This window comes from Garra rufa, chromosome 11 (assembly GCF_049309525.1).
Source record: "Garra rufa chromosome 11, GarRuf1.0, whole genome shotgun sequence".
In the NCBI taxonomy this organism is placed as follows: Eukaryota; Metazoa; Chordata; class Actinopteri; order Cypriniformes; family Cyprinidae; genus Garra; species Garra rufa.
In genome coordinates, this window is record NC_133371.1 from 49,061,989 (window position 1) to 49,082,123 (window position 20,135).

A 20,135-nucleotide genomic window follows, 5' to 3' on the forward strand; every position below is an offset into this window, starting at 1 on the left:
ATGTTATATTTTTGGTGACTTTATAACTATTATTGAACTCAAGTGCAATCTTCATAAAATTGAGTATTTTTGTAAATACAAATGTTTTTTTATTTAAATTAAAATAGCAGTTATGAAATGTATAAGAACATTAAGATTTCTCAAATTAATCCTAAATTCATAAAGTGCAATTATGAAAAGTATTTCATAAGGTCTCAAATATGTTCTTAAATTTTAAAGAAATTTAAAGTGTTCTTAAGACAATGAACAGGTTTTGTTTCCTCCTTTCATATGGTTGTCTTAACACAAATTTCAAGCCTCACACTAGTAAGTATGCCTATATCAGGGGTGCCCAACCCTGTTCCTGGAGATCTATCCTACAAAGTTCAGCTCCAACCCTAATCAAACACACCTGAAGCAGCTCATTAATCTCTTAGGTAGCCCTGGATAATTACAGACAGCTGTGTTGGAGCAAAAGTCTGCAGGTAGGTAGATCTCCAGGAGCAGGGTTGAGCAGCCCTGGCCTATATTCACACTTTTTTTTAATGTAGTATGAGATGTGAAAATGAAATTAACTGAATTTACTTTATCCACTATTTGTATTTTATGTAGCTATTTAATAATGTAATGAACTCCAACTTAACTAGTCACACATTTTTGAAAACTTATTTTTAAATTACGTAAAACTATTTACAACGACCTTTAAAAATATGAAGTTTCATCTTAAAGCAAGTATTTTTGGAACAAAATAAGATAAAATTTCTAAATATATGACCCTGGACCACAAACCAGTCCTAAGGGTCAATTTTCTGAAATTGAGATTTATACATCATCTGAAAAAGCCAAATAAGCAAGCTTTCCATTGATGTGTGGTTTGTTAGAATAGGACAATATCCTAATGATTTTTGGCATAAAAGAAGAATCGATACAATGTATTTTTGGCTATTGCTACTTACGACTTGTTTTGTGCTCCAGTCGAGAATTCTACAGTAAATCTTCAATGTGAGATCTGACAGACTGAGACCCAGACTGAATTTACAACAGCCAGCTTTTATTTTTTTAAAATTGAGTTTGAGACGAATGTCCCACAAATTAAAATGTTTACAAAAAAAGAAAAAGAAAGAGAGGTGGTCACTAACACATGGAGCTAAAGCGGCTGGTGAGAGTGCTGATATGACAGTCATGATGTTTTTAAAACAAAACAAAAGCTGGGCTCTGTGATGTGTGTGTGTGTGTGTGTGTGTGTGTGTGTGTGTGTGTGTGTGTGTGTGTGTGTGTGTGTGTGTGTGTGTGTGTGTGTGTGTGTGTGTGTGTAGTTTAAGCATTGCGGTCGATACGAACATCAACCTCTCGTCCGTTGATCTTGGTTCCGTTCATCATCCGACAGGCTTTCTCAGCGCTCTCCGGAGAGTCGAAACGCACCGTCCCGCAGCCTTTGGATTTGCCGTTCTCCATCTTTATTTCAGCGTACATCACCTGACCTGAACAACACAGACATGTTCATTTCTATGTTTGTATTACACAGTGCCATTTCAGAAATAAGAGAGACGTACCACAGTGACTGAACTTCTCCTTGAGCTTCTGCCAAGTCAGATCATACGAGAGCTGCGGAAACACACACAACCCTTATCAAACACACTTCAGTAACACACACAATCATAATCAATTATCGACATACTTACATTTCTCACAAATATCTGGCATCCGGCCTTAGACCCCGCCCCCCTGTCGCTCATTCCACCCATGTGACCTGAGCCACCTCCGTATTGGCCGAAGCCACGCCCCATGTCCATGTTCCCACCCATCCGGTCAAAGCCAGAATTCATGCGGTCCATTCCCATGTTCACCATCCCTCCTCCTCCACCTGAAACAAAAAAAAAAATTAAGAGCTTTTAAAGATCAGGTAAAGAAAATTTAAGGAATAAATTGAATGGAACACAACACATCAAAATGATCCCTGAATATAAATGTTTTATATTAGCAACACTTCTATGAAAGCCCATTTCCGCCAGGAAATCATGCTTAAAAAAGTCTGAATTATGACTTTGTAAATTGAAATTATGACTTTAAAAGTCAAAATTATGAGATAAAATGTCAAAATTATGACCAAGTCAAAATTAGACTTGGGTATATCTAATTATGACTTAATACGTCGAAATTATCACTTAAATTGTAATTACGAGATAAGTCGAAATTTTGATATACTAAAAGTCATAATTATGAGATAAATCGAAATTATGAGAATTCACAATTAAGAGATAAAACGAAATTACGAGATAAGTCAAAATTTTGATATACTTAAGTCATAATTATGAGATAAATCGAAATTATGAGATAAATCGAAATTTTGATATACTTATGTCATAGTTATGATATAAATCAAAATTTTGAGATAAATCAAAATTATGAGATAAATCTAAATTGATATACTTAAATCATAATTATGAGATAAGTCAAAATTATGAGATAAATCGAAATTTTGATATACTTAAGTCATAATTATGAGATAAATCAAAATTTTGATATACTTAAGTCATAATTATGAGATAAATCGAAATTATGAGATAAATCGAAATTTTGATATACTTAAGTCATAATTATGAGATAAGTCAAAATTATGATAAATCGAAATTATGAGATAAATCGAAATTTTGATATACTTAAGTCATAATTATGAGATAAGTCAAAATTATGAGAAGTCGAAATTATGAGATAAATCAAAATTTTGATATACTTAAGTCATAATTATGAGATAAGTCAAAATTATGAGAAGTCGAAATTATGAGATAAATCGAAATTTTGATATACTTAAGTCATAATTATGAGATAAGTCAAAATTATGAGAAGTCGAAATTATGAGATAAATCGAAATTTTGATATACTTAAGTCATAATTATGAGATAAATCAAAATTTTGAGATAAGTCGAAATTATGAGATAAGTCGAAATTTTGATATACTTAAGTCATAATTATGAGATAAATCGAAATTATGATATACTTAAGTCATAATTATGAGATAAGTCAAAATTATGAGAAGTCGAAATTATGATTTAAGTCGAAATTGAGATAAATCGATATTATGAGATAAATCGAAATTGACATAAATCGAAATTATGAGATAAGTCGAAGTTACTGAAGTGTGTTTGATAAGGGTTGTGTGTGTTTCCGCAGCTCTCGTATGATCTGACTTGGCAGAAGTCTAAATTATGATATACCCAAGTCTAAATTATGAGATAAAAAAATTTAATTATGACTAAATCAAAATTATGACATACTTAAATCATAATTACAAGATTAAAAGTCGTAATTACGAGATAAAATGTAAATATGACATAAGTGATAATTATGAGAAAGTCAAAATTATGAGATAAAAAGTCAAAATTATGACATACTTAAGTCATAATTACAAGATAAAAAGTGTAAATTCTGATTTACTATATCAAAATTCTGACTTAAGTCATAATTACGAGATACAAAGTTAGAAGTAGGTCTTTATTGCCCGGTTTTCACAGACATGGCTTAAGCCTAGTCCTAGACTAAAATGTAAGTCTGAGTTGTTTCAGCTGAAAGAAACTTGCACTGACTGATCTTGTAATATATCAGTGCTTTTGTTTTGTCTCAAGATGCACACCAGTAATGTTTTTTAAGGCACATTTATAAAAACTACTTAAATGTCTTAATTGAACTACGGCCTAATCCTGTCTTAGGCTAAGCCCTGTCTATGAAACGGGCCTAAAAGTCGTAATTACGAGATAAAATGTCAAAATTATGACAGTGATAATTACGAGGAAGTCAAAATTATGAGATAAAAGAGTCGAAATTATAATATACTTAGGTCAATTACTATATAAAAAGTAAAAATTATGATATACTTAATTACCAGATAAAAAGTTGAAATGATGACTTAAGACATAAGTACAAGATACAAAGTAAAAATTCTGACTTTAAAAGTCGTAATTACGAGATAAAATGCTGAAATGATGACATACTTAAGTGATAATTATGAGGAAGTCAAAATTATGAGATACAAAGTTGAAATGATGACATACTTAAGTCATAATTACGAGATAGAAAGTCAAAATTATGACTTAGGTTTACATTTTTATCTCATAATTTAATTTTTCTTATCTCATAGTTTAATTTTTTTATCTCATAATTTAATTTTTTTTAATCTCATAATTTTGATTTATCTCACAATTTCGATTTATGAGATAAAAAGTCAAAATTATGACTATGTTTTACAATTACGAAATTATGAATTATGACTTGAAATTAATTTGATTTAATGACTTCATAAACACATTGGTCACAGGATAGTGGTCTACTGATATATTAAATTAAAGTAATTTTGTGCGTGAGAGCATAAGATGAGTGACCTAATCCAGACCCCATGGGTCCCATCCCAGCATTCCCCATTCCAGAATATCCTCCACCTGAGGATAAAGAGAACAGAGTCAACATCACCATCAACTCAAGTGTAAAAAAGCATGCACACAAACAGCTGTACACACCCAGTCCTCCAAACGAGTCTCCGAACGGGCGGTTCATTCCCATGTCACTTCTGCCAAAGTCTCTGTCCATCCCCGTCATTCCAGAGCGATACATATCTGTGCACAAACATGAGTGAGCAAAACTCATCTGAAGAACACATTATAGTCACAGCTGAATCTGTCTCATATTTGATCCAGCTTACATCACTGATTCTGTTATTATCCTGTTTATCTTTGTAAAGCTGATTTAAACCAGAGGTGCCTGGCAAACTTTTTGGTTTAATGTTTTCTGACCATTGAAAATTTGCCCATGGAGCAACACTTATGTCCTCAAATCTCTGGGATTGAACCATATAGGGCCTTACAAATAAACATATCAAAAGAAACTTTTGTTGGCAACCAAAATCCACAATTACACAGAAATAACTTTAAAACTTCTTTAATTCTAGACTTTGGGAAAATATCATTTTTGTCACTCAGACAAGGCTCAGGCATGTTCTATGCAGTTAAGACAGAGTAAAACAAGATATACATTTTAGTTTCAGCATTTTTTGTTCTTCAGCCATTTACCATTATAAGAAAAAAATTTCAGGTAAATGCAAAGTGGGTTTGGTTTATGACTACTAAAAATGTGACCAATTTAACAAAGAACTCATGGACTCACAATGGTCCCAATATCTCTGGAAATGAACCACATACAGCCTTAAAAATTAAGATATCAAAAGAAAAGTGTGTTAAGTAGTAACATCTAAAAGGATATTAATATATTTTTAATACTACTTGAGTTGCAGGCATGCAAAACTTCTGAAACGAAACGTGAAAAGTGCATTTTTCATATTTTTGACCTGCCTCTATTGGCATATGTGACCTGTTGGACAATGAAACCAGTTATAATGCTCAGTTTTTTAGGATAGGACAATATTTAGCCGAGATCTGAAATCTGAGGGTGCAAAAAAATCTAAATATTGAGAAAATCGTCTTTACAGTTGTCCAAATAAAGTTCTTAGCAATGCATGTTACTAATCAAAAATTAAGTTGATACATTTATGGTAGGAAGTTTACTAAATATCTTCATGGAACATGATCTTAATATCCTAATGACTTTTGGCATAAAAGAAAAATGTATAATTTTGACCCACAATATATTTTTGGCTATTGCTACAAATATACCTGTGCTACTTAAGACTGGTTTTGTGCTCCAGGGTCACAAATAATGCAGCAAAGATTGCTAAAGTAAACTAATTTTACTAACATATAATAATCTCTGTGTAATAATAATGCAATGATGCTGCCATTTTTCTGAAGTCATTTTTATCCTCCTGTATTTAGCTCCAAATCTCAGGTGAAAATGGTCATTTTAACCCTCCTCTACAAAATATTACACATTCATCTCATATTTTGGATTTCATCAATATTTATATTAGTCTTTGTCTTCAAAAAAAAAAAAAAATGCAAATTCAGAAATTTAATAGATTTGTCCTAGAATGACTTCACAGAAATACATTTAGATTAGATTTGATTAATGCTGTCAGACATTCAGACTAATGGAATGATGTTTTACCTCCCATTCGGCCCATGGGTCCCATGTCTCTGCCACCGAATCCTCCCATTCCACCCATACAGTCCATCCCAGAGAAGCCTCCACCCATCCCTAAACACACACACACACACTCTCAGATGAGCGTCCTCACATGATCTCTGACAGATCTACTCCAGATGAACGTGACTCTCACCACTCATGCGGTTCATGTTGCTGCATCCCGGCCCATCCATCCCTGCAAAACAACCAATCCTACTTTAACTCATCAATCCCAGCAGTTTTAAGCTCTTTTTTATTCAGCCATTAAAAATCACATCATGTTTAATAATCTTCATCAGCATTCAGATACTTCTTAGTAGCATCAAATGTAAACTTCTGATTGAAGTAGCATTAGTAGCAAAAATGCTGTTCCAGTCAATTAGATTCATTTCAGCTGATGAACTGAGCACACTATCATTATTCTGTGAATCAATCTGAACTGTGCATTTAAATATATCAATTAAAACCACTTGATTCAATGACACTTGCTTTACTTTGCATGCAAATAAATTATACTTTATTCATGTAAGCATGCATGCTTTAAAAATAAAGTGTACAGTGCAATATTTGCATGAATAATTAAGCAAACAAGAACACACCTCCAGGTCCCATGGAGCCGACGCCTCCTCCACTGAGACGGTTGGCATTTATTGGCTGACCACCAGGACCCAAACCCATCCCGACTCCACCCAGACCTCCTGCAAAACACGTTTATTATACACAATATATATGTGACTCTGGACCACAAAATAAGGGTCTATTTTTATTGAGATGCAAACAACATTTGAAGGCTAAATTAATACACTTTCCATTGATGTGTAGTTTGAAAATCAGGAGTCTAAGGGTGCAAAAAAAAACTAAATATTGAGAAAATCGTCTTTAAAGTTGTCCAAATGTTCAAAAAAGTGCTTACTAATCAAAAATACAATTCTGATATATTTACGGTAGGAAATTTACAAAATATCCTCACGGAACATGATCTTTACTTAATATCCTAATGAATTTTGGCATGAAAGAAAAATGTATAATTTTGACCCACACAATATATTTTTGGCTATTGCTACAAATATACCTGTGCTACTTGAAACTAGTTTTGTGGTCCAGGGTCACATATAGACATGCAAATGCATGAAAAGATAAATATAAATTATTATTATTATTTTTTTGTTATTATAATAAGCTGTGATTCTGATTACAGGATTCTTTAATGAATAACAGAACAGAATAATTAAAAGAACAGCATTTATTCTAAATATCAATATTTTCTAACATTGTAAATCCATGCTTTTTAATCACTTTTTATTAATTTAACACATCTTTGGTGAATAAAATAATTAATTTCTTTAAAAAAAAAGAATAAAATGTACTGTCCCTAAACTTTTGAACAGTAGTGTATATTGTTAGAAAACCTTTCTATTTTAAATAGACGCTGTTCTTTTTTTCACTTTTTATTGATCATAGAATCCTAAAAATATTATGCAGAACAGCTGTTTTTAACATTGATAACAAATCAGCATATCTGAATGATTTCTGAAGGATCATGTGACACTGAAGACTGGAGTAATGATGCTGAAAATTCAGCTTTGATCACAGGAATAAATTACATTTTAAAATACATTCACATAGAAAACAGTTATTTTAAACTGAAATAGTATTTCACAATATTATTTTTTTTCTGTATTTTTGATCAAATAAATGCTGCCTTGACGAGCTTAAGAAACATCAAACCTTTGAGGGGCAAAATATATATAAAATATTATATTATATATTTATTTATCCCTAACAAGCACACAACAAAGCTCTTACTGGGTAACTGTGGCGGTTTCTCTGCAGGCCTGAAGTCATCTGGTGGAAGTGATTTTTCATCCTACAGTAAAACCAACAGATAAATGAATGTTGAGCCTCATAAACACATACATACTGCAGGAGAATAAACACTCAAGCGGCTCACCATTTTCACATGCATCTGTCTGTCAAACAGCATCTGATTGTTGAACATGGCTGTGACCGTGAGTAAAGGAAGACACCATCTGATGCTCAAAAACACTGTTTACACCCTAAGAGCAGTACACACTAATAAGTGACCCAGAAAAACTAGAAGGTCGAAAATGATTCCAACAGAATTAGATTAACTGTGGCAAAGATAATGATGTGATGCTCTAATAAGCCTATAAATAAACGGCACATAAAACATTTACAATTTTAAAGAGAGACACTACAGGCAAACCCAGTGTTTGTTTCATGCACTGCTCAATTTATGGTTAGTATTTTTCCATATCATGTCTTCTTTCAGACTTATGGAAAGAAAATGTGTTTATTTTATCTATTTGCCTGCAGATTTCAATCTCAAGCCATCTCTTACACACACCAAACTTTAGTTTTATTCCTCTCTACATTCTAAAGGTTTGTTCAGATTTCATTTCACCGCTGCTCAAAAGTTTGGGATCAGTAAGACTTATGTTTTTTAAAAAATTCTTATATGCTCATTAAGGCTAGATTTATTTGATCAAAAATATAGAAAAAAACTATATTCTGAAACATTATTACCGTTAAAAATAATGGTGTTCTAGAATAATATTTTTAAAAATATAATTTATCCCTGAGATGCAAAGCTGAATTTTTATCAGCCATTACTTCAGTTTTCGTTGTCACATGATTCTTCAGAAATCATGCTAATATGCTGATTAATTACTTTTATTTTCAATGCTGGAAACAGTTGTGCTCTTTAATATTATTTTTGGAACCTGTGATACTTTTTTCAGGATTCTTTGATGAATAAAAAGTTAAAAAGAACACCAATTAATCAAAATATAAATCTTTTCTAACAATATAAGACTTTAAATCTATCAGTTGAACACCATCCTTGCTGAATACAAGTATTATACTTTCTTAAAAAGAAAGAAACATTTACTGACCTCAATCTTTTACATACTATTTTATATTGTTACAAACTATCAACTATCAATTTGAAATAAATGCTGTTCTTTTCAACTTTTTATTTGTTACAGAATCCTAGGGAGAAAACAAACAAAAAAAGCTTCCAAGAAAAAAGTAATGATGTTGAAAATTTAACTTTGTATCACAAGAAAAAATTAATTTAAAATATATTATATATATATAATTTAAAAAACATTTCACAATATTACATTTTTTCTCTATTTTTGATCAAATAATTTCAGCCTTGATGAGCATAAGAAACATCTTTAAAAACCGTTAAAAATCTTACTGATTCAAAACTTTTGAGCAGCAGTGTATATCACATTTACTCCTAAATTCATGCTAAAAATGTATATTTTCTGTCTGCTGACAGTATTTTCCCATTTATGGAGTGATAAAAAGAGTTAATCAACTGGGGAATGTATTAGGGCTGCTCGATTTTGGCAAAAACCATAATCACGATTATTTAACATGATTATGAGTGGGTCCAGAACTATATAAGATTGATTAATTTAAAGAGAGCATTAAAAAAAAATGTACGATCTTTGATTTGATAAACATTAAGCAAAGAGACGGCAGAAGGAATTTTACCGCTTTAAGAGCTGCATGTATCCAATATACAGTAGTCAACATTCGAAGTGGATCAAAAAAGTTCCTCAAAAGTTGTCCTAAGATAAGAACAGGTATTCTTTTTGGTTTTAGGACAAATTTGATGAAAGGTTTTGATCCACTTCGAATGTTGACTACTGTACTGTTACATACGCATTTCATTTTCATTTCTCAACTGTTAATTGACGAAGGTTTACAAGAATAATCACCAATATTTGCATGTATTTGAGCGTTTAGGCACACATCTTTAGCTAAACGTTCACTTGTCTGTTCTGTTCAGTCTCTGAGCGCATACACAGAACAGCGCAAATTCTCTTTCATGCTTTTAAAAACACGACATCAAATAAACATTAATAAATCATGTTATAAAGCACATCCAATTTTATGCAAGTCACATTACGTAATCTGACTGATTTGCATGTGAAATTAGCCTTTTATAGAGGAGCGAAAGCGCACAAACGGGGCGGAATCGGGAGCAATAATCGTTTTATCTTGTTTAAAGCTGAAATCGAAACTGAATTTTGATTAACTGCACAGTACATGAATTAAAATGTTCACTCTTTTCATCCTTTCATTTTTTAATCATTACTTTCTGTACTAAAGTTTTACCTGGGTTTGATTCTCAGTAAATGCATGAACAGATAAATTAATCTTAATAAACAAATAAAACTAATTCTTTCATCATGCACTTCATGCACTATTTCTGGATGCGGAGGTTCAGGTTGAGAGGATACAGATGGCCTGTACGGCCTCCAGCGGCTGCTCGAAGGTGACCGTCCCCATCCCTCGACTCTTCCCGTCTTTGTCTTCTTTGACGTCGGCCCTCCTCACCGTCCCCGCCATACCGAACACCTCCTTCAGCTTCTTCCAGCCCACCTTAAAGTCCAGCTGCAGTCGACAGAGACCAAAACACAAACATGTTTTTCAGTGCAAATGTCTAATGATTCTCAAAGATTCATTTACTGGAGAAGCAAAATGACATTAAATAAGTCGTCTTGTTTTCTCAGAAAATGGTCAAATAAACTAAGTTTACAATTAAAACATGAACAAATATTTGAAAATGAGCTCAGAAAAATTTACAATTCAAAGGAAAACAAGATGACTCGTTGCCTTTTTATTGTTTTAATCATAAACTCACTTAATTTTGTCTCAAGTCTTAAGTAGCAAGGGTATATTTGTAGCAATAGCCAACAATACATTGTATGGGTCAAAATTATTGATTTTTCTTTTATGTCACAAATCAGTAGGATATTAAATGAAGATCAGGTTCCATGAACAGGGTGAAATTTAAGACTTTTTAATACCTGCTTATATGAAATTTAAGACACAAACCTGTAACAGAAATACACATTATATTACACACATACAGTATATGTACTATTTAATGTGTTTATTACTACAATACACAGTGAACTGTCCATATCAGCAGACAAAAATCTTTTATAAGCAATATTTTCATCGTTCAACTTTATACAGGTAAATAAAAAATATGCTGATTTAAATATGTTAAAGGCCTATTTTCTTTTACTTTTTGAATGTATGCATCACCTTTTATTTCAAATTATTACAATAAAATTCAAATAATAAATTCTATAGGGCTGTTACCAGGCAGATTTTTTTACACTGCAAAATTACAAGTGCAATAGATAATATATAAATAATGTTATAAGATTAATGTTTTAAATACATTTATGAATTTACAAACTAGAAATGTTTGGGGGAATCTTCGTTGTGTCCAATGACTGAAGATATTTTTTGGTAATGTGACCAAAAATATTCAAGACCCATCGAATCTGAATTGACGAAATTTTAAGACTTTTTAAGACCTTTTATTAGGAAATAGTTATTTAAGACTTTTTAAGGACCCGCAGACACCCTGATGAAGATATTTTGTAAATGTCCTAGCATATATCAGAACTTTTTGATTTGTAATATGCATTGCTAAGAACTTCATTTGGACAACTTTAAAAACGATTTTCTTAGAATTTAGATTTTTTTTTTTGCACCCTCAGATTCTAGATTTTCAAATAGTTGTACAGCCAAAAATTGTCCTATCCTAACAAACCAAACAGCTTATTTACTCAGATGATTTATTTAAGGATGTTTAGATATTTATACTAGAAAACAAGACAAAAACACTGAGAGAACTTACTTATTTTTTGCACTTTAGCAACATTTAATGCCATAATTTTATGATGTAAGACCTTTTTAGGCTTTAATTTGTAGTAGAGATCAAATTAAGATTTTGTAAGACTTTAGGACTTGCGTGATGCATTCAGACTCACGTTGGCGACAAACACAGTGGTTCCCAGCCGTCCGGCCTGCAGCGCACTGATGATCTCTGGAGGGATGTTGGGGTTGTTGGCGATAGAAGGAGGAACGTTCATTCCAGACGGACCGCTGTCCTGCCCTCGGCCGCTTCCGTACATCCGGCCCGATCTCTGCAGGACGCGTCGCGCATGCTCACCGTCCGGATCCTGAAACAGACACACGTCAGGAAGCGTTTGGACAAACACACACTGGATGAACAAGGATGAGCGTTTACCTCCTTGATGTTCAGCGGCCGTCCGTTCAGATCATGTTTGCTCATGACCTCAATGGCTTTCTTCACAAACTCTTCATCTTTGAACTCAACCACACTGAAAGACAAGAGCAGCTGTCACTAAATCGGTACTGCTTAGAACAGAACACTTTGTAAAATAAAGTGACTTTGTATTACAGTTGATTACTTTTTTCAAAACTGCTTGGAAAAATAAAAACAATAATATTTCTTTCTTGAATACTTGTCACGGCTGTTAACTACCTGAACAAATACTTGAAGGAATCATCCCATTGTTTTAGCTTATTTATATTTTGATATTTTTTTTTTACAGCTGATGACTTTTCTCAGTGCTTAGAATATACCGGTAAATCATTTCTATAAAACATTTAAGTCAATTTTTTTCAAGGTTTGGAATAAAAATAACTATTATTATTATTACTTAATTATGTCATACTGCTGTCAAGACACCTAAAGAAATATTACTATTACTATTAAATAACTAATATAATATTAAATAATTTAAATTTATTCACAGTTAATTTATTTAAAAAGCTTGGAAAAAAATAATTTAATCACTGCTTAGAAAACTATTTAAAAACCTTTTTTTACCTTTTTAAATGTTTGAAAAATTCTAGTAATAATTATTATCATTTAAACTTGAATATTATAAATATTCAAGTTTATGATTTTAAAGCTGAATTTTCAGCATCATTACTCCAGTCTTCAGTGTCACATGATCCGTCAGGAATCATTCTAATATACTGATTTGCTGGTAAAAAAAAAATATTATTTTGGTTGAAAACAGCCGAGTAGAATATTTTTTAGGTTTCTTTGATGAGTAGAAAGTTCAGAAGAACAGCATTTACCTCAAATAGAAATATTTTGTAAACATCATAAATGTCTTTATCATCACTAAATACATTCTAGCTTATTTAAATAAGTATTACTATTAACATTTATTTACATTTTATTTATTACCAGTTTTATTACCATGTAATTTAGATTTTTCCAAGCACTAAAAAGAGTAAAAGAAAATGGTTCCTAATTTTTTTTTATTCTAGCTTATTTAAATAAATATCACTATAAAATTTATTAACATTTTATTTATTACTACTTTTATTACCATATCATTTAGTTTTTTCCAAGCACTAAAAAGAGTAAAAAATGTGTTCATAATTTTTTATTTAAATTCTAGCTTATTTAAATAAATATTGCTATTAACATTTACATTTTATTTATTACCGTTAATTTATTTATTACCATTTTTATTACTATATCATTTAGATTTTTCAAGCACTAAAAATAGTTAAAAAAAAGTTCATAAATTATTTTTGAACTTTTTAGCTTATTTAAATAAATATTACTATTAACATTTATTTACATTTTATTTATTACCATTTCTTTATTTTTTACATTTTTTTGGATTACAATATCATTTAAATTTTTCCAAGCACTAAAAAGAAGTAAAAAAAAAAATTGATCATAGATTTTTAATTTAAATTCTAGCTTATTAACATTTAACATATTAACATTTATTTATTAACATATCATTTAGATTTTTCCAAGCACTAAAAACAGTAAAAAATAAATAAATAATGGTTCAAAGTTTGATTAATTTTGTCAATGCTTGGAAAAATCTGAATAATAATTAATAATTAATAATAATTACTTATATAATAATGTAAGTACCTTTATTTTTAAATGTTTGGGAAAAATATGAATAATTTCTACTTGAATCTTTGATGCTAGCGTCTGATAAATTTCTCCACGGCGGTTCTTACCCGCAGCCCTGCAGGAGCACGTCCCGGGAGAACGAGGAGGAGGAGGAGGAGGAGGCGAGAGAAGGACAAGAAAGAACATGATCAGAACCACATCAGTTCAAAGCGCTTCAGCACAAAGAGAAAGATCTGATTGACTGATCATTAGTGCTTCAGAAAGATCAATTACAGCTCATGCTCATGACTCTACTTTAGCTGTTTGGAGCATTTCATTTGGACGTGGCTACAGTGAGATGGACGAATGAAAGCAAATGAACTCGGGGCAAATGAAACTGGATCTGTTGTTACGGGACAGAGGAAGAGAGAGAAAGGAAAGAGACAGATGGATGAAGGGGTTTAAGGAAAGACACCTGACACAGATGACTCTCGTAAGGTCAGTTAAGTCCAAATCAAAAACACCTAAGCAATCATCAGATGTGAGAGAGACAGATGGACCCCAGCCAAACGGGTCACCACCAATTTAAAGGACATCCAAATAATCGTCTTAATGGGCTTTACGGTAACGCTACACATCAACACACCGTCCCGAGGTCAAAGGTACGACCGTAAATCGGCTCTACCGGCCCCGAGCACATGAGAGTGAGGCTGCGGAGGCCTTTCAAACCTCGCGCAGGCAGCGCAGAGTCACCAGCACTTACCCTTGACTTTCCTTCTCCATCCTTAAAGAGTTCCACGTATGTAACCTCACCAACTACATGAGACATACAAAGGGAAAATACCACAGAGAACAAGGCATTTAAATCACCAGTGGTCTCAACACAGGGTCGCCCTGGCTGCAACGCTACAGGTAGAAAAGCTAGGGCTGGACAATAGGGACAAAATTTATATCACCATATATTCATTCGTTTCGGCCGATATGATATGATTCCAATAGCCATATAAACAATATTTAAAAGCAACTCAGAAAAACTGCCAAGAATGCCCATAACTACAGATCGGCCGATATATCTGTTTACCGATATTTTACCATAATCGGATATCGGTTTTGTCATTTCAGATTCATCAGTTGAAATTATTTATTATCTCCGCAAACGCATTTTGAGTATAGTTCTGTGTAAATGCAAAGATAAACAGCGCTGTCAGAATGCAGAATGACAAAAACATGAATAATTCTGAACATACCAGTTAAGAAATGCAATAAAATATGTTTTGTTTGTTATATTCCAATATTTCAGAGATTATTCAGTGAATTATTCTTCACTCTTTATATCAAACAGCTTATAAACCTGCTAAAACTGTAGTTTAAAACAAAGTTATGACTCCTGTTCTTTATTTTCTCCATTTGAAGACATTAGACATTCTACAAAATTATTTTTGCTTGTTAGTGTTGCAGCTGATGCTTATATATATATATATATATATATATATATATATATATATATTTTTTTTTTTTTTATATAATTATTTTTCTTAAATGACTGAAAGAAGGAATAATCAAAGTGAAGTATGGACTTACATTAGTTTATTTTATAACAGTAAACAAATATCGGTTCTGCATATCGGTAATCGGGCACATAAACATGCAAATAATTGGCATCAGTATGGCTTCTAAAAAAATAAACAAATAAATTAATATTCATATTTACTTGTATTAAGTCTTCATACAAGAAATAAGAAATGTGAAATCACTGTCAAATAAGCAGAACCAGACTTACGTCATTAATATTAATATCTTTAATTTCTAACTATGTATGTTAGACTTGGAACATTAACATTTCTTTTAAAGAATTCTCTTCTGCTCATCAAGCCTGCATTTATTTGATCCAAAATACAGCAAAAGCAGTAATATTGTGAAATAGTTGCACTTTTAACATAAATACTATTTTTTAAAACCTAATTTAATCCTGTGATTTCAAAGCTGAATTTTCAGCATCATTACTCCAGTAACATGATCCTTCAGAAATAATTCTAATATTCTTATTTGCTGCTCCAAAAACATTATTATTATTATGTCGATTTCTTTCAGGTGTCTTTAATAGAAAGTTCAGAAGAACAGCATTTATCTGATATAGACATATTTTCTAACATCATGTTTTAATCAATTTAAAGCATGAAATGTATTTATTTCAATAATTTCTGAGCCGCATCCCATGTTAGTTAAACCTATGAAACAGCTCATATGCACTCAATGTAGCTCTTTAAAATGTTCTTCTATATTTATTGTGTAGAATTGCTGGACTGTTTTTATTTAAATGCTTTTAAAAGACGGTTTTTTTAACTTTGAAATAAAACAGCTCACAAACAGCTGAATTTAGCTCTTGATGTGTTCTAATGGGTTTAGTAAATTAAATCGGAATATTTTAATATTAAAGGCGGTATTTATTTGTATTTTCCACCGATTTCAAAGTGAAACTAGGTAAAAGGTCACTCCCCCCGCCCGTTCAGTGGAGTGAATTGCTCCTTTAGAGGGGGCATTTTTTCTCAGCCCATGTAAGTCTATGGGACATTTTTCATATTCAAAAATTAATAATAAATAAACTGTAAGTCTGATCAGTCTAAAAAGATACAGCAACAATCTCGCAGCCAGGGCCCAAGTCTCTGCCAAGTTTGGGGCTTGTGGCATTAAAGGCCTAGGAGGAGTAGCGTATAGAAAAATTTTGTCTCATAAGAATAATAATAAGTTTAAATAGCATAACAGTATGTTGGCTCTCCAAGCCAACATAATAATATTAGATCAAGTGAAACTGCCATCCCAACTTTTTAGAAGACAGTCGGTTCCCTTCAGAGATACATTCATGGGTCAAAGACATTAAGATGTCCACATCAAAGAATTTTACAAATTGATTTTATGTAAGTGATTAAATGTAAGTAAAGTGTCTACTTTTAAGGTTTCAAATAAGTTTTTCGAGAATAAATTGTCAAAATTTGGTTGAAATAATGTTCCATTGTCATTTAGTGTAACACAATATTAATGTAAAAATTCAAAAAAACATGTTTATTCTGCTTTGTACATATTAAAATAAAGAAAAGAATAAGGGAGCATTTTACATTTCATTGCGTTTTAAATGAGTAAAAATTCTTACTGAACATGTAGAATCATAACTAACTAGTATTTGGGGTGAAAGTAAGTCTTTTAATGTCATAAACTGATTTTTGTTGTAAATATGCCTGACAAGATTGACACTGAATGACATTTTTGTGGGTGTCTTCTGTAAATTAGGGAAAAAATTTATATTAATTTTTTGCTCAGAAAAACAAAAATGCTATTAAATTAAACAGAAAACTTTTTTTTTTTTTTAGAAAAACAACAATTTATACTTAAACCCTTTTATGTCTTTGACCTTCACATTAAAAACCGGCTCCGTTCTTGGGTTTATTTAACGAAGTCAAATGACACAAATAAATCAAATGTATGGAAAACACTGCTAATGCATATCGAAATATAAGAAATGCGTTTAAAAATCATATCACCGTTTTTGAAAAAAAAAAATATGGCGATATATATTGATATAGAATTATTGTCCAGCCCTAAGAAAAGCCCAGTGAAACACAAACATACACCTGAGCCCTGCGGCCGCTCCTCGAACGGCACCTGCGTAGCCGACACCCGGCCGCTCTAGCGCTACATTCATTCCTCTAGGCAGGTACTGTACACAGGTTGAAAAATCACAAGGCCACCCACCTGTACAATCCTTCAACATCAGTATCAGTATCATCTCTACAGTGAATGACTACAGCAAATACCACCAGAACACAGGCATATTCACACCAGAACACAGTCAACTCCCCTGGCCACACGCTTCTCTACATCGACACAGACTGAACGAGCTAAAGCTGAGAGAAGGAGAGGACGGGACGGGACGCAGCTCTGTCTCTGCGTGGGTTACCTTTCTCGCGCATTAGATCTTTAATTGCCTGCCACTTCATATCATAAGGGATATTGCTAATGAACACCCGGTTCCTGTGGGCGGCCTTCTTGTCCGCCGAGCCGCCGCCTCCGTGACGCTCTTTGTAGGGATGGTAGCGGTGCGACTTTCGGCTCTTCTCTTTGGGCTCCGGCTTCTCCTCTGCATCGCTGCAAACACACAAAGAGAGGAGACATGGTTAACTCACAGAACAAAAAACCCTTCTTTAGAAACACACAGAAATCGTATGAAAAGCTAACAACCTAAAATGCACCAGAACACATTTACAGGAGAAATATGTTGGAGTTTGTCCTTCAGTTATAAACAACTGCTTTCTAATTAGTTTACTTTTTATATTTTTTTGCCCTAAAAGTCTTTGACCCGTAGTATTTGTTCTTTATCCCAAACACGGGAAAAAAAAATAAATAAAAAAAAATAATAATAATTATAATAAATTTTCTCTATTGGTGAAAAAAAAGAAAAAAAAAATGAATAGAAAATAAATAAAAATAATATTATCTATATATATTAGGGGTGTGACGAGACACTTATCTCACGGGATGAGGCAAGATTTTTTTTTTTAATTTTTTAAAATAAATCCTCAATAATGAAATATATAGGGGAAAATAGTATTTTATTCAGCAGTAAACAAAATGCAAAACAATGTAGGTGCATTTTGATAAGAACTTGTACTTTACGAAATCAAACGTATATTTTAATGAATTATATGCAGTAATAAAAATGTAAACTAATGCTACATGATTCTGGGTAAACTGAAAAACAATTTTCTTTTATAAACTGGAGATCACGATTCAGAAGAAAAAAAGGATTAGAAATCTAAACAAAATTATGTAATTTACTAGTGGTTCTGAAATAATAATTAAAAAAATAAATAAAAATGAAGGAGCCCATGTCTCAATTAATAAAGGCTTGCTTTACTATTGGAATCTCTTGAATGTATAATTCAATGACAAATACTTTTTTTTTTAAACGTGTAGTTGCCGCTATCTCCTGGTGAAGAGGATAAACGTTTTTAATGTTTTTTTCTAAGCATGTTTATAAAAATTACTTAAATATCCTAATTGAACTATCTGCTAATCCTTGCTTAGTCTAAGCCCTGTCTGTGAAACCGGGCCCATAAGCATAAACTTTAATTTATAAGCAGCACTTTTCTAAAGAGGAAATAGATTGCGTCAGACTCCTTTCGAGGGAACTGATTTACAAACTAAATCATAACCGCTAAACACAGACCTACTGTGAACTACGAGGTTATTAACCGATGATTTTTGCGTTTGCGGACGCCGTTATTTCAACTAATTTCTAAATAATAATGTTTAACAGCTGGAATCCAGTTGAGAAACTACATTACCCATGATTCAGCAGAGTCAAAAGATCTCAACCAATCAAAGAACTGCAAACTCTAGCTCCGCCCACTCATATCAAGCACTGCGAATGTATCTTTGTCCCAAATACTTCTTTTTTAGCTTCAGTTCAAAGTTTGTAATGTTGTGACTCATCCGGTCGGGTTGGTTCATTGGTTTATCAATCGTTAACGAAAACTAAACAGGAAAAATCTTTCGGCCGTTGCTAAAGTAGGCGGCCTCTGTTGATCAATGGCAGAGGATGGGGCGGTTGCTATGGGTTACCGTTCTGATTGGCGCGCGCCACTAACGAACTCAGCGCCTCAAAACAAACAAACGACAGAAAAATACACACCGAGAGAAACGGAGAACTAGAGGATATGTCTTCAGACACATGCACTATGAACACAAACTGATATGAAGGAAAAAACTAACGCGTTTCCTTGGCACTATGAATGGCGCTCTGCTCGCGCACAGGCCTCGCTAACAATACGCGCGTAATGGACGAGACACACGCAAGATTTGAGTTTTAAAGAGCTCTCAGTTACGTTTTAACTCCATTAGTGTTGTCCTCTGTCTGTTGGGACTCCGCGTCTTCTTCGTCAGCGGGAGAATCGCCTGTTTCTTCATGTTTGGTGTCAGTTAGGTCCAGCGTCAGCTCCTCGTCCGCCATCACTGCTGCTCCTCTCAGGCGCGCGTCCCCGCTTACTCAACTATCGCGAGAACACGCGGGACAAACAGTGGCGTTACTGGATTTTGCTGGATTCCTTTTGATAATAAGCCATTTTCAGTTTGAAATATTATTATACTTATCTGGGAAATATTGTATCTCCAGCAACTCAAAAACAATAAAAAACATTTGTAACATTTGTTGTCTTTTGTAGGTCACAGTAAGTTAATGCAAACTAAAATGTGACTCTGAAGCACAAAACCAGTCTTAAGTATAACTATATTTGTAATAATAGCTAACATTGTATGGGTCAAAATGATATTTTTTTCTTTTATGCCAAAAATC

The 20,135-nt window shown here is 32.6% G+C and overlaps 1 protein-coding gene across 1 annotated transcript; it reads right to left on the bottom strand.

Moving 5' to 3' along the window:
* Positions 1-1,009: 1,009 nt before the first annotated feature.
* LOC141345605 (myelin expression factor 2-like) lies at positions 1,010-19,815 on the bottom strand. Its single transcript, XM_073850485.1, has 17 exons — positions 19,669-19,815; positions 17,742-17,929; positions 14,553-14,605; positions 13,918-13,925; positions 12,140-12,233; positions 11,880-12,071; positions 10,329-10,482; positions 8,000-8,049; positions 7,855-7,915; positions 6,648-6,746; positions 6,203-6,244; positions 6,031-6,120; positions 4,491-4,586; positions 4,356-4,412; positions 1,662-1,843; positions 1,533-1,584; positions 1,010-1,460 (listed from the first exon to the last, which is right to left on the bottom strand). The coding sequence occupies exons 1-17, from the start codon at positions 19,791-19,793 to the stop codon at positions 1,297-1,299; spliced, it is 1,707 nt and encodes a 568-aa protein (XP_073706586.1). The 5' UTR covers positions 19,794-19,815; the 3' UTR covers positions 1,010-1,296.
* Positions 19,816-20,135: the final 320 nt, after the last annotated feature.